Below are 13082 nucleotides of genomic sequence, written 5' to 3'. Positions count from 1 at the left end.
CCTTAAAATGGTTTACCCATTAATGATAATCCTCATCAATTACTCACCCTCATGCCTTCCAATTTGAACAACGTTCTTCTGCGGAGCACTAATGAAGATTTTGAGGAACGTATGAGGTGTCTTTGTTCATACAATGCAAGTCACTGTGGTCTAATCCTTTCAAGCACCAAAAAGGACATAAAGGCAACATGAAAGTAAACCATAAAACAAATTGTTTCCGGATTATACAGTGTAAAAAAATAAATAATTATAAACCGTATGTACTGTGAGGTATTTAAGTAATTAGTGTTCCACACATAGGTATGATCAAAATATTTTGTATTACCTAGTGCTTCCTGTTAACCTAACCTCCATGTGTGCTAGTATGTTTATATTTCAATAATAAATGATCGACCCCTCTGTTAAAATCTCCCTCTTCAGAGACAATAAGAACATGGTTCATCTCGGAGTCTAGAGATGGCAGTGGAGATGGACCATGGGCAGGGCAGCCCTAAATCTGACTCTTCTCGAGCACTCCCCGCCCTCCAGCTCACCCTCAACTCCTCCTTGACCACCTACTACGGCTATGAGAAGTTTATTGAGGATGGCCTTATCTGCCTTAAGCACAAGATCCGCAACATTGAGAAAAAGAAGGTGCCTTAATGTCTAGTTTAAAAAAAAAAAAAAAAAAAAAAAGTTTATTAATTTGGCATTTATTTTAGTGTTGCTTTTGTTGTAAAACAAGCTATTTTTGTTTCTTCCAGCTGAAACTGGAGGGATATAATGAGAGGCTGAAGAACGGTGAAACCCTAAATCAAGACCAACTGGTAAATATTCTTCACTCTGTGTGTTACATTGTAGGATATGGGGCTTCATTCCATATCAAAGACTCCTGTTTTGTATTGTAGGAAGCTGTGGGGAAATACGAGGAGGTGGTCCACAATCTTAAATTTGCTCAAGAGCTGCAGAAAACCCTTGGTGCCCTCACACAAGATGTAAGATTCTGCCACATACACCAATTCATAAATTAAGGAGATACTCCATGTCTGTGCAGTATATAGCAGTTGTTCTCTAGTAAATTGTGCTGTATGTGTATAAATTAAAATGTCCAAGAATTTAGGGCGTTGATGGCCAGCTGTGCTGCTTTCTGTTTTTATTGGCTCTTTAGTTGCTGAAGGCTCAGCGGAAAGCAGTTTGTCAAGAGAAGTTGAATAGGTTTGAGGCAGAGAGGAGACGTCTGAGCCTGATGCTTCAGGTCCAGTATGTCCTCCACAGTCTGCAGAGAGAGGATGTCCAGAGAAAATTTAGCAATTCGAGACAACATTCCCATTACCTGTCCACACAGGACATTGAGAACCTGCTTGATCTGGCTTCATTACTAGGATGCAAAAGAGACCATAGAATGAGGTTTGTGATGCAAAGTTACACATCACACACACACTGGGCCTCTGGACTAATAAAGTCCACTGGGTTCCTACAGTCATGGAACAATTTATGGCAATGTTTATAATGTTTTTTACATTTTATTACATTTGACATGGTTTTTGCCATAAAAATAGCCATGGAAGCTGGCATGGCGTTAAAGGTGCACTCAGTAACTTTTTGCTTGTCATCTTGGTCTTGCAGTAACACCTACTGGTGTGGAAGCAGCATCATTCAAAATCAATTGTTTTCAGTTTCCGATGCCATTGTAGAAATTCACTATTCACAATCAGTCAAGATTAGTTTAATCCAAGAGTGAAAGTGTCCAATAACAAGACTTACTGAGATTAAGCAAGTAGTATTCAGCTGGTCATGTGCTTCTAAAATGGCAGCCCCCATGAGGGCGCCCCTGCCCCATGTAGAATAAAACCGCTTTTATAAGGTTACTGATATGACTGGAGTCTTTATCTCATGTGAGTGGTCATGATTTTATACATGTTTTTCTAATAAAATTCATTACTTCAACTATTCAACTTTTTTTTTTTTTTTTATTTGGGGGGGGATTACTGCGTGCTCTTTTTTTTTTAGTTGCCAATAAACGATCAAACCATATCTGGAAAAGTTATTAATAGAAATTAATTATCTTAAAATCCTTAAACTGTATAGTGAAATTACATTTTCCTAGTTATGTGCTGCTGTGAAATTGTTCAAATTGGTTCACTAATAGTTGAATGATTTATTGGTGAATCAGCACAAGTCCTTTTTTTTTTTTTTTTTAGGATTTTATGCATTTCAAAATAATATTAAATCAAATAGAATTGTGTAATTTTAACAATTAAATTAATAAAACAAAAGTATTTTGGTAGATTTACTCATTTTCATTTGGAGATTTATGAAATTGAAACATGTAAAGCTTAATTATTATGAATGCACAAACAACTGGAGAAGCTGAACATTTGTATTCTAATTGCTTGTTTATATATTTATATATAAATTTATATAAAAATCTGTAGCTGTGTGCATTTGGTATGTGGTGTACTGTATTTCCATTCTTTTGTCTTTACAGTATTGTATAGTTATTGTAGTAGTGTCTATTGTGGCTTGATTTTCCTGTTTTGTGCTGTAGTTTAGACGATCAGATGGAACAGGCTGCTATTGTTTACTGGGAGCTGATGGAAGGGAAAGAAAAGACTGTTGCTGGCTCGACATGTTAGTTTCTGGCTCAATCTGGTATTTTAGCAAATCACTGTTTATTGATATTATCAAAGACTGAATCGGTCTCACTTTGTTAAAATAAGTTGTCATTCTGCGGAGTCAGTGTGTTTACTCCTATTTAGACGCTATTGTTCTTCCACAGATAAGCACATGAAGGATAAGCTTCTTCGACTAGTAGACTGTGGCTTCTTTGATCACATATCACTTCCTCAAAATAATAACCAGGAGAAGACCGAAAACCAAAAGTCTGACCCTCCATCCAGGTCATGTAGCCTTTCCAGTGAGTCTTCCAAAGTTAAGTTAAAATTCAACCACCTATCTTTTCAAAATGGAGACCAATATTTTAAGTCCATAACAAATAATGTGGTGTTCTTCTGTGTTTTTAGCACCGGTGAAACGGAGCGCAAAAGAAGTGCCTTCAAAAGAGGTAAAAATAACAAATACTGACAGTCTTTAAAGGGATAGTTTGCCCAAAACTTATGGTGTTTGACTTTTACCCCTTTAACACAAAATGAGATATTGAGCAGAATTATCTCCTCAGTCACCATTGACTGATTTTGTAGGGGGAAAAGTAACATGGATTTTGACCTAAATGAAGATATTTTGTCAAATGATCCCTTAAGTCATCAAGATTTATTTGTGTGATGTATGAATTTCAATAAGTTGTAGAAACAAGCAGATCCGTAACTTCTGAATGATGCCAGTTTCTTAACAGACGATACCTACCTGAAATTGGTGTCAAGGGGTGTAGTCCGGATGAGAAAACGGCACATCACAACTGGAAGGATGAGTTTTTGGCAATGAAGGAAAGGGAGCCTCCGGACTCATGGGAAATTGAGTTTTCCGATCCTCCAGTGTCTCCCATACAGAAGCCGTGGAAAGGGGTGGCTGGATTGATTCCGAAGACTCAAGATCCCATGAAGAGCCACACAACAGACCCTAAAGAGGTGAAAAAACACTGTCTATAGACAAAGTGGCAAATAAATATGAAAATTTTTGATGCTGAACCATTACTTGCATGTTAGCAGTTTGCGAAGAGTTGTGAAATGGTTTTCTCATCTGACTGCCTATGATTTGCTGAGCCATTGTTGAAGCATATTTGGCTTTGGCAACAAAATATTTACAGCCCATTTTTTTCTTAAACATATAGTCCAGTAAAATGTGGGGGGAAAAACTGGCTTTGTTTTTGTCATCCCTAGAAACGACAGGGGAAGAGCAAGGGGGATCATGACTCCAAATCGGTAAGTTCTTCAGATAAATCCAAACATTGTAATGTTCGACCCCAGTTAAATGAATAGTCCAGGTTTTTGATTTACCACAAATGCATTTTGACTTGTCCCTCCATTTCTTAAAGAAAAAAAGAGGCACTTACTGTACAATGGAAGTTAATGGGGCCAATTTTCATTTGAGGGTTTAAAGGCAGAAATGTGAAGCTTATAATTTTATAGAAATGTAATTCTTCAGTTAAAACTTGTGCATTATTTGAGATTAAAGTTGTTTTAAATAATTTTTTTTTTGCGGGATTACAGAATTTACGGCATTATGTTTTTATGGCAACGAAGTTTTAAAATTGGATTTAACTTTGCGTAGAAAAGGCTAGTAAGCAATTGTATCACTAAAATCATGTTAACATCCATATTGTTTACATCTTGTGGCTATACTTTTAAAGCGTATTTTATTGTTGCGTATTAATGATTCGCCGCATTCACTTCCATTGTAAGTGCCTCACTGCAACCCAGAAATTGTGGGATGTCAATTTGTGGTAATCAACACAAATGGTGTTGATTTGAGCTTGACATGCATTTAACCAAGAATTATTTTATTTTTAATTTTTTTTTTTAAACCCTTTAATACTACTCGACTCTGTCTGATTCTGTGGTCAGAATTTGTTTAATAGATATATTTCACCACTGTGACGTGTTGTGTTGACATTCAGCTGTCAGTTGATAGTCAGTTGCCAGTGTGTTGTTAATGGACGTATCAAATGTGAGTCCAGTCTGAGGCTAATGAAGTGCGGTGCTGATATATGTATTGTGAGCGATCAAGAGTTCAAAAGTCAGATTACTTGGGGGAAGAAGCTGTCGTGAAGTTGGCTGGTGCAGGTCCTGATGCTGCGATACCGCCTGCCTGATGGTAGCTTTGAGGGCAGCCCATGGCTTGGGTGACGAGTCTGTGATCCTCCAAGCTTTTTTCACACACCGCCTGGTATAGATGTCCTGGAGGAAGGGAAGCTCATCTCCAATGATGTGTCTGGCAGTTTGCACCACCCTTTGCAGGGCTTTGTGTTTGAGGGCAGTGCTGTTGCTGTAACAGGCGGTGATGCAGCCAGTCAGGATGCTCTCTACAGTGCTGGTGTAATCCCATTTGAGGATGTGGTGGTTCATTACAAAGTTCCTCAGCTGTCTCTGGAAGAGACTGTGCTGGGAGCCTTCACAACGACCTCTGCATGGATGGACCATGTGTGTTCCTCAGTGATGTGGACACTGAGGAACTTGAAGCTGCTGGCTCTGTACTGGTGCTCCATTGATGGTGATGGGGCTGTGTTCTCTGTCTTCTGAAGTCTACCACAAGCTCCTTGGTCATTGTTGTGTTACTGACACCAGGGTGTCAGAGTGTGCTCCTCCACTCTGTAGGCTGTGATCAGACCTACCACCGTCGTATCATTAGCTAACTTAATGATGGCATTGGAGCTACGTGTTGCCACACAGTCATGTGTGTACAGGGAATACAGGAGTGGGCTGAGAACACTGGGGGGCTCCAGTGTTGAGGGTCAGTGATGAGATGTTCCTGCCCATTGCAACCACCTGGCATTTGCTTGACTGGAAGTCCAGGATCCAGCTGCACAGTAAGCGGTTTTGGTCCAGAGCCTGGAGATTTACATCAAGCTTGGAAGGCACTATGGTGTTGAATGCTGAGCTGTAGTCTACAAGTAGCATTCTCACAGGTGTTCCTTTTTCAAAGTGGGAGAGAGCAGTGTGTAGCGTAAATGCAATGGCAACATCAGTGGAGTGGTTGTTGCGGTACGCAAACTGCAGTGAGTCCAGTGAGGCAGGCAGCACAGAGCAGATGTAATCTCTGATTAGCCTCAAAGCATTTGCTGATGATGGGGGTCAGAGCAACCGGATGCCAGTCATTTAAGCAAGTGATTTTGGATTGCTTTGGTATAGGCACACTAGTGGATGATTTAAAGCATGTGGGGACCACAGACAAGGAGTTGGAATGGTTGAAAATGTCTGGTAAAAACACCAGCCATTTGGTTCAGCATGCTCAAAACGTGGCTCGGAATATCGCCTGGACCTGCGGCTTTACGGATATTCACCCGTCGGAAGGATTGGGTTATGTCCACTACAGAGACTGAGTGAACTAACCTCTGTAGCTTCAGCCACGAGAGCTCTCTCTACGAGGGCGGTGTTTCCCTTGAAATGAGCATAAAGTATTAAGCTCATCCGGGAGAGAAGCAGTAGTCTTCACGACTGAAGCCTGTGATATTAATTCCCTGCCATAATCTCCTACACTGCAAGTTTACTGTTTTTCATATCACTTTGCAGTCTTTCCTTGTACATAAAATGAATTGAACTCTAATCAATATTTCATATCCATTTATTAACAAGTAACAGTGTAATAAACAGAATAAAAGACAGTTAGTCGGACATTTTCACAAAATAAACCTTTTTCAGCAAGATTAAATTCAGGGTCCGATCACCCTCAAGGTTTATTTTAAGATTATGACCAGCTGTCTGTGCATTTGTCTACATGTTTTATGCTGTGACTTTTAGATTCTTGTGGCAGTGGAAGTGTTCAGCTCTCCATCTCTGTTACCTAAAGATCCAGTTCAGCGCAAACAGCAGCTGGAGTCCCTGATGGACCAGATCTCTGGCTCCTTCAGCTTCATGCAGGCATGATTAAAGTCATTTTTCAGGATTTATCCAAGCTCTTGTCATTGAAGGAAAAGTTTAATTTAAATGTATTTTTCTTTGTTTTGTTGCTCATGCAAACTTTTGCTACTCCTGGTTCAGAGAAGTATCTTAACCCTAACAAATATTTCTAGGAGTCTCTTCTGGATGAGGAAACGTCCCCTAGTAGCATTCGATCAAAGAAATGCCGTCCGTATCCTGGGTCCTCTACTCCCCTTGGTACGCGACAACTCCATATTATACATGCGTTACACAATTAAAACAGGTCAAAGTCCAAACCTTGCATTTACATTTTTCTGTTTCTTATATACAGCACAAAGGGAATTAACAAGTCCATCAGATATTCCTGCTCAGTCCCAACATGTAAGCAATTTAGCTGCAGCACTTTCTATATTACCAAATCCTGACATGACAGGGGTCACAATCGTCTTTTGACACTCTAAAATGAAGTTCTTCTGTAATCCTAGTCTACTCCCTTACACATCCTGCTCTCTGGTGAAGGGAAAGACAGTCTGTCAAATGGAGATGGTTCTATGAATGGCTCTGACCTTGATCTACACCATGAAGATGAACCACATGTAAGAGTCACAAGCAATTTGTTTTTCCTCATTATTCTGCTTGGAGTGTGAATTTAAAGCAAAATTTCTGAGACCACTGTAGTTTGTGGATATTTGTCTATAGCACTAATAACTATCGGTTTAGTAATATACAAAACCATACGGTTTATTCATGGTTTGTGTGTGTGTGTAGAAGCAAGGTGAGGGCTTCACCTCTCCACCTTTGTACCGAAGGGGATCTTCAATCTCACTCCCTCTAGAAAACCTGAGCTCTGTACAGGTTAGGACTGGCCTGCTAAATCCAACAGGAGTATTTTAAAGGGATTGTTCTTCTGAACAGTGAGAATTGTCATTTACTCAACATCCATGTAGTTTTGATTTGACAGAACACGAGGTTTAAAGTTCTTGCGTAAAGATGTACCACTGTCATTGAGCTTTTATCATGAATGTGCAATGGACAGCAAGACTTTCACTGAAAAAATAGACAGAACTTTCTTTTTTGGGTGAACTATTCCTTAAATTCCCAACATAAATGTTTTTCAGACTGTCCTTGGTCTTCTGTTGCATCTTTATTAGCCTAATTAGTATTATGATTTATTTTGTATTATTTTTATAACCATTCATATGTAATGAAAATATGGCATCACAGTTCATTCTGTTGTGAATATAGTCAAAGCAAAAGAAGGTTGTGGGAATTCTGCTGTACTTCTGAGCCTAATTTTATGGCCTTTTATTTATTTATTTATTTATTTATTTATTTATATATATATATATATATATATATATATATATATATATATATATATATATATATATATATATATATATATATATATATATATATATATATTAGCAACTTTTTAAAATTTTTTTATTGCCATCAACTGATCAAACTATTGACTGAATTGAATGAGACTTTTGTAAATATTACATGAATAATTCAATAAAAAACCATTTGCTGCCATAAATTTAAATTCACCACCTTGCTGTCTTGGTGTTGGCATCTGCCACTGGGAAATCCCATATTGGTTGTCCACTACTCTGGTTTTGATTAACTTGCAGACTTTAATGATATTTTAAATTACTTGCGTTAAAGTCTGTAGCCTTGATGAGTTCAGGTCTGGAAAGTTTAATGGTGGCTTTGCAAGTGGAAATTAAATTGAGGGGTTCACGGGGTGCCACGAAAATAGCAAACTTTTTCCAGTGTGCTGGGATTTACTTACATTTTTGTTTGTGTATGCGTCAGGCAGAAAAGCAAAAGTTATGCATTGGATTGTCAACCTCTGTGTCTGAGCAGACATTTACAACCCCACCCAGTCACCGATCCATCAGTGTAGAAAACGGCTTCCACAACATCCACTCTGTGAGCATAATACACTCTTATACTTACGTTTTCTGTATGGACACACTCCTTGACATAATTAACCAAACATTTTTAGATTATGCAAATAAATCTAGTCTCTACTTCTGAGCTGATTGACTTGTAGCTTAAATCTCTCTCTCTCTCTCTCTCTCTCTCTCTCTCTCTCCTCGGTCAGGTGTTTAATGTGGCCTCACTGCCCATCAGTGAGAGTTCAGTGATTAATTCCGATGAGAGTGGGTTCTCTGAGTCCATGCATCTCAGTTACACTTCAGCCAAAACCAGTTTCTCCACCACCAGCACCCAGACACCACCTGAAATCAACCTGCCTGTAGATGACCTACAGATTGGTATAATTGTTTGAGCTGTCTTGTAGATTTCAGGTTTTATTGTACAAATGACACATTCATGCACGCGCGCACACAACCGGTAACTCGAGGTTGGGATTATATAATAAAAAATTATTAATGTTATATAATTGATGATAAATGTTGCCTACCGTGCGTGCGTGCGTGCGTGCGTGTGTGTGCGTCCTTGCAGAGGGCCAATACCAGCTGGAGTATCCTGTCAGTGCAGGTGGTCACATATTCTCTGCGCCACAGTCTCGTCTGGGTCAGACCTGCTACCCCCGCAGGACAGCGAGAGGTATGACTCGTGCAGGCAGGGGTTTGATTCACTCACACAGATCACCTGGTGGCCACAGAGGTACCTTTCTCTTCCTTGGTCTTTTACTTTCATAAACTTATGCAGGTCACTTTGTGGAGGGGTTTCCTTTTCTCATTTTTCCTTTATGTACACTGTGCATAGGACTGTGCAATTATTCTTGTACTAGATTTTTAATAATCTATTAAATATTATTTGTGCATTTGTGACTTGAAGGTAAAGTAAAATTAATGCATTAGTGTAATTTAGATTGTATAGAAAATACTTTAGTTAGTTGTAGAAAACTACAATTAATTTTTTTGGCTGTTGCTTTAATCTGACTGGTAGGTGGTTACGAGGCCTACAGAGTGAATACGTGCTCTCCAGAATGGGGCTTCATGTCCCAGACCCATACGACTCACCGAGACCCTGGATCTGCTCTTTACATGTCCAGAGTAAGGCATTCAGTCTTTTAATGGGCTTAGACCTTTGATAAACACTGGTTTCAGATAATTTTTTGGTTATGGTTTACTGTATATATATTGAGTTTTGTGCTAATGTTATCATTGATCTGCTCTTAAGGAATATTCCAGGTTTAATACAAATTAAGCTCAACTGTAACTGCATTTGTGGCATTAAGTTAATTACCAAAATATCTATTTAAACTCCCGTCCCTACTTTTTTTATTTTAAAAAAGCCAACAATTTATGTTACAATGAGGTACTTGCAATGGAAGTGAATGGGGCCTGTGTTTGGAAGGCTTAAAGTTAGAAATGTGAAGCTTATAATTTAACAAAAGCACTTGCATTAATTCTTCTGTTCAAACCTGTATCTTTTGAGCTGTCAAGTTGTTTTTACAGTCGTTTATGGTGTCATCTTCATGGTGTAAAATTTATAATTTTACACCGAAAAGGTTAGGATGGGATTTTATCAGTAAAATCATGTTTACACACATCGTCTTGTGTCTTTACTTTAAAAAATGGTGAGTATTTTATTGTTTATGGATTGGCCCAATTCACTTCCATTGTAATTGTCTCACTGTAACCCAGCTTTTTTATTTGATTTTTTAAAAATAAAGAATAGGAGGGACAATTTCGAAAAACATTTTGGTAATCAACAATATGCCACACATGCTGTTGATTTGAGCTTAACTTGTAATGAGCCCAGAATTTTCCTTAAAATTAAAGGCTAGTCAGTAGTTTTGCATTTTGTTTTACAGGAAAATGGGCATCGGCAGAACTTCAAACGAGGTGGAGTCACAGCAACACAAAGGAACAGTGGTATACATTTCATTTAAAAATAATTTCTTATAAAATGAGTAAGTGATAAAGTTAATTCATTACTGCAAAATAAACCTTGACAGAGTGATTACTCTGTAAGGTTTTATGTTGTGATAATCAGGGGTAGATGGGGACTAAAGTGTCCCTGGACTTTTTGGCCCAGAGCAACCATTAATCTATGGTCTTTTTCTGTCTCGTCTCTCTACTTCATAGCCGGTTGGAGTGACTCCTCACAATTAAGCAGCCCGGACAGGGAGGGTGTGTATCCACTCTGCTCTGGAATCAGTGATGCACTCTCCATCACGCAAATGGAAGTCCCCATGACCCCCCAGGGAGCACACACTCTGATGCCCATTCACGTGTACCCACTCACCCAGCTCCGCGTGGCCTTCTCCGCTGCCCGCACTGCCAATTTCACCCCTGGCACTCTGGATCAGCCAATCGCCTTCGACCTAATGCACACAAACCACGGTGAAATGTTCAACACAGCCACCGGCCGTTTCACCTGCCCTGCTGCGGGCACGTATGTCTTCATTTATCACATCCTAAAGCTGGCAATCAGTGTGCCTCTCTACGTCAACCTCATGCGCAATGAAGAGGTGATGGTGTCTGCGTACGCCAATGATGGAGCTCCAGACCACGAGATCGCCAGTAACCATGCAATACTCCAGTTGTTCCAGGGAGACCAGGTGTGGCTGCGGCTACATCGTGGTGCCATCTATGGCAGCAGCTGGAAATACAGCACCTTCTCTGGTTTCCTTCTGTACCAGGACTGAACATCTGTCCTATTATATAGGCACACAAAAAGATGGGGCATTTTGGATCTATTGAAGGCTGTAGTTAATCTGCACTTATTGCACTTTTGGTTACATATGTGCATGTTTAAATGTACAAAGTCATGTTCATATTAATGTAAAATCTTTGCTCTTGGATGTTTACATGGGTTTACCCAAATCTTCCCACATTTTTTTTTCTCTTTAAAACATATTTAAAAAGCTTTACTATACAAGATGCGAACACGCGCGCACACACGTTACCCAAAGGAGCTTTATTGTGCGTACGCCAAATTGAAAAAATTTTAACATTCAGAAATGAATGTGGTGTTCGTTCCTGTGTTCACTACATGACCCTGTATGCTTGATCATTATAGATGAAAAATGTTTCCCAGCCATACAAATGTCTGCAACTGGTGCCTTTTCCTTTTTTGGGGTAACCGAACACTTGCATCGCTTTGCAAGAATGGAGGATTTTTTTTTTTCTGGTTATACTTGACATGTTGAGCACTTTGAAAATTGGATTTAGTGGCCTTGTTGGGATTTGGTTACGTTTGCCGGTGTATATACACTGTGTCCTCATTCTGAAAATCACTTGAATGTTGATGCCAAAATGGCTCTTGTGTCTGAATAATTAAAAAATGCATTTAACTTTTGTGGTGGCTTTATTTGTGATTTATTTAATATAGCAACTTGTGGTATATTTCCTTATAGCACATATTCATCACCCAGATATGAATATGATGTGTGTGTGTGATTTCTATCTGGAAGAATTGTATTTTGGTTTTGGTTGTTTGCTCATCTACAATTGGTGTTCCCCTCGGATGTCAAGACATTCAGCAGTTGTTTATGATTTAGAATGTGGTTTTTAAAACTGTTTAGCAGATGTCAGTTAAAATATGATCCTTTCCAGATAAAACACTCTAACCAGACATCGGAGATGTAGGCTGGACATCTGGATAAGGTCTGGCTATTTAATATAATGTATATTTAAGAGTTTATAAGTAAAGTGTGGGGTCTGCTCCATCTCTTTTAACAATATTGCCTCCCTTTTAGATGGCAAGTGGTAATTAACTGGTGCCCAATTTTAATTTAAAGGTGCGCAGAGTAATTTTTTTCCTCTGTTGTAACCAGAAGCAATTAATAGAATATTTGACCGATTTCAAATCTTGTACATTAGCATATGATTCTAGACTTAATGGGGTGATTTTGACTAAACCTGTCAAACACATGGTTACGTTTGACACCAAATCAATACATAATAATGGGACAATTATATTAAATATTATTTTGCATAAAATTAAGCCTACATTCAGGACCACTGAGGCATTTTTAATTGTATTGGTTGTTTTGTGACATTTTCATGACTCTTTGCCCTCCAATTCTGATTACCATAATGTGCCCAGACGTTTTACTATTTCCATTGTTTTCAATGATGATTCTCATTACCGTCATAGTCTTATTCCCCCCTGTATTCCAGTATATATGTTGTGCACTAGTTTTAAAAATAAAAATTACATGAGTATTATTTTTAATTAAAAGGGCAGTATCAAGGGAATACTTCCAAGACCTATAAATACCATTATGTGAATTGTATATTAATTAAATTATGATAATTATGAAGAGTAAAATGTGCATAGGCTAAGTGTTATGAAAATAATGAAACATTATAAAAAAATAAATTTTCATGTCCCTAAAACGAGGCTTCATAATCGATTTGCAATATGTAATTTAGTCTAATAATTATAATATACTTTTAAATAGATAAGTAGATTGGCTTTTTCAAGCCAACTTAATAAAATAATTTCTACAGTTTTCTACAAAGGCATCGGTTGGATGGCTACCGAAAATAGAAGAAAAACATTGCGGGATGCTGCATCCAAACCTCTAGGTGTCAGTATAAATGCAAGACCCCTTCTCACCTGAAGTTACTCATTGCA

The 13082-nt window shown here is 38.5% G+C and overlaps 1 protein-coding gene across 3 annotated transcripts in view; it reads left to right on the top strand.

Annotated features, from left to right (window-relative positions):
- The window catches only part of LOC127639138 (caprin-2-like), a 13054-nt gene extending 1300 nt beyond the window's left edge, over positions 1–11754 (top strand). For all 3 annotated transcript variants that reach the window (XM_052121002.1, XM_052121001.1, XM_052121003.1), the window contains exons 2-21: positions 421–633; positions 744–806; positions 888–974; positions 1148–1386; positions 2528–2610; positions 2759–2896; positions 3003–3043; positions 3321–3563; positions 3816–3857; positions 6393–6512; positions 6665–6749; positions 6844–6893; positions 6998–7108; positions 7281–7367; positions 8334–8450; positions 8626–8797; positions 8988–9152; positions 9438–9544; positions 10309–10369; positions 10583–11754. In XM_052121002.1, coding sequence (XP_051976962.1) covers positions 457–633; positions 744–806; positions 888–974; positions 1148–1386; positions 2528–2610; positions 2759–2896; positions 3003–3043; positions 3321–3563; positions 3816–3857; positions 6393–6512; positions 6665–6749; positions 6844–6893; positions 6998–7108; positions 7281–7367; positions 8334–8450; positions 8626–8797; positions 8988–9152; positions 9438–9544; positions 10309–10369; positions 10583–11145 — 2751 coding nt within the window. In that variant the 5' untranslated portion in view covers positions 421–456 and the 3' untranslated portion in view covers positions 11146–11754. The remainder of the gene's footprint in view (positions 1–420; positions 634–743; positions 807–887; positions 975–1147; positions 1387–2527; positions 2611–2758; positions 2897–3002; positions 3044–3320; positions 3564–3815; positions 3858–6392; positions 6513–6664; positions 6750–6843; positions 6894–6997; positions 7109–7280; positions 7368–8333; positions 8451–8625; positions 8798–8987; positions 9153–9437; positions 9545–10308; positions 10370–10582) is intronic.
- The last annotated feature ends 1328 nt before the right edge of the window (positions 11755–13082 follow it).

This window comes from Xyrauchen texanus, chromosome 47 (genome assembly GCF_025860055.1).
Source record: "Xyrauchen texanus isolate HMW12.3.18 chromosome 47, RBS_HiC_50CHRs, whole genome shotgun sequence".
Lineage (NCBI taxonomy): Eukaryota > Metazoa > Chordata > Actinopteri > Cypriniformes > Catostomidae > Xyrauchen > Xyrauchen texanus.
Note: the sequence above shows the minus strand (reverse complement) of the source record. Positions and strands in the feature narration are given on the sequence as shown.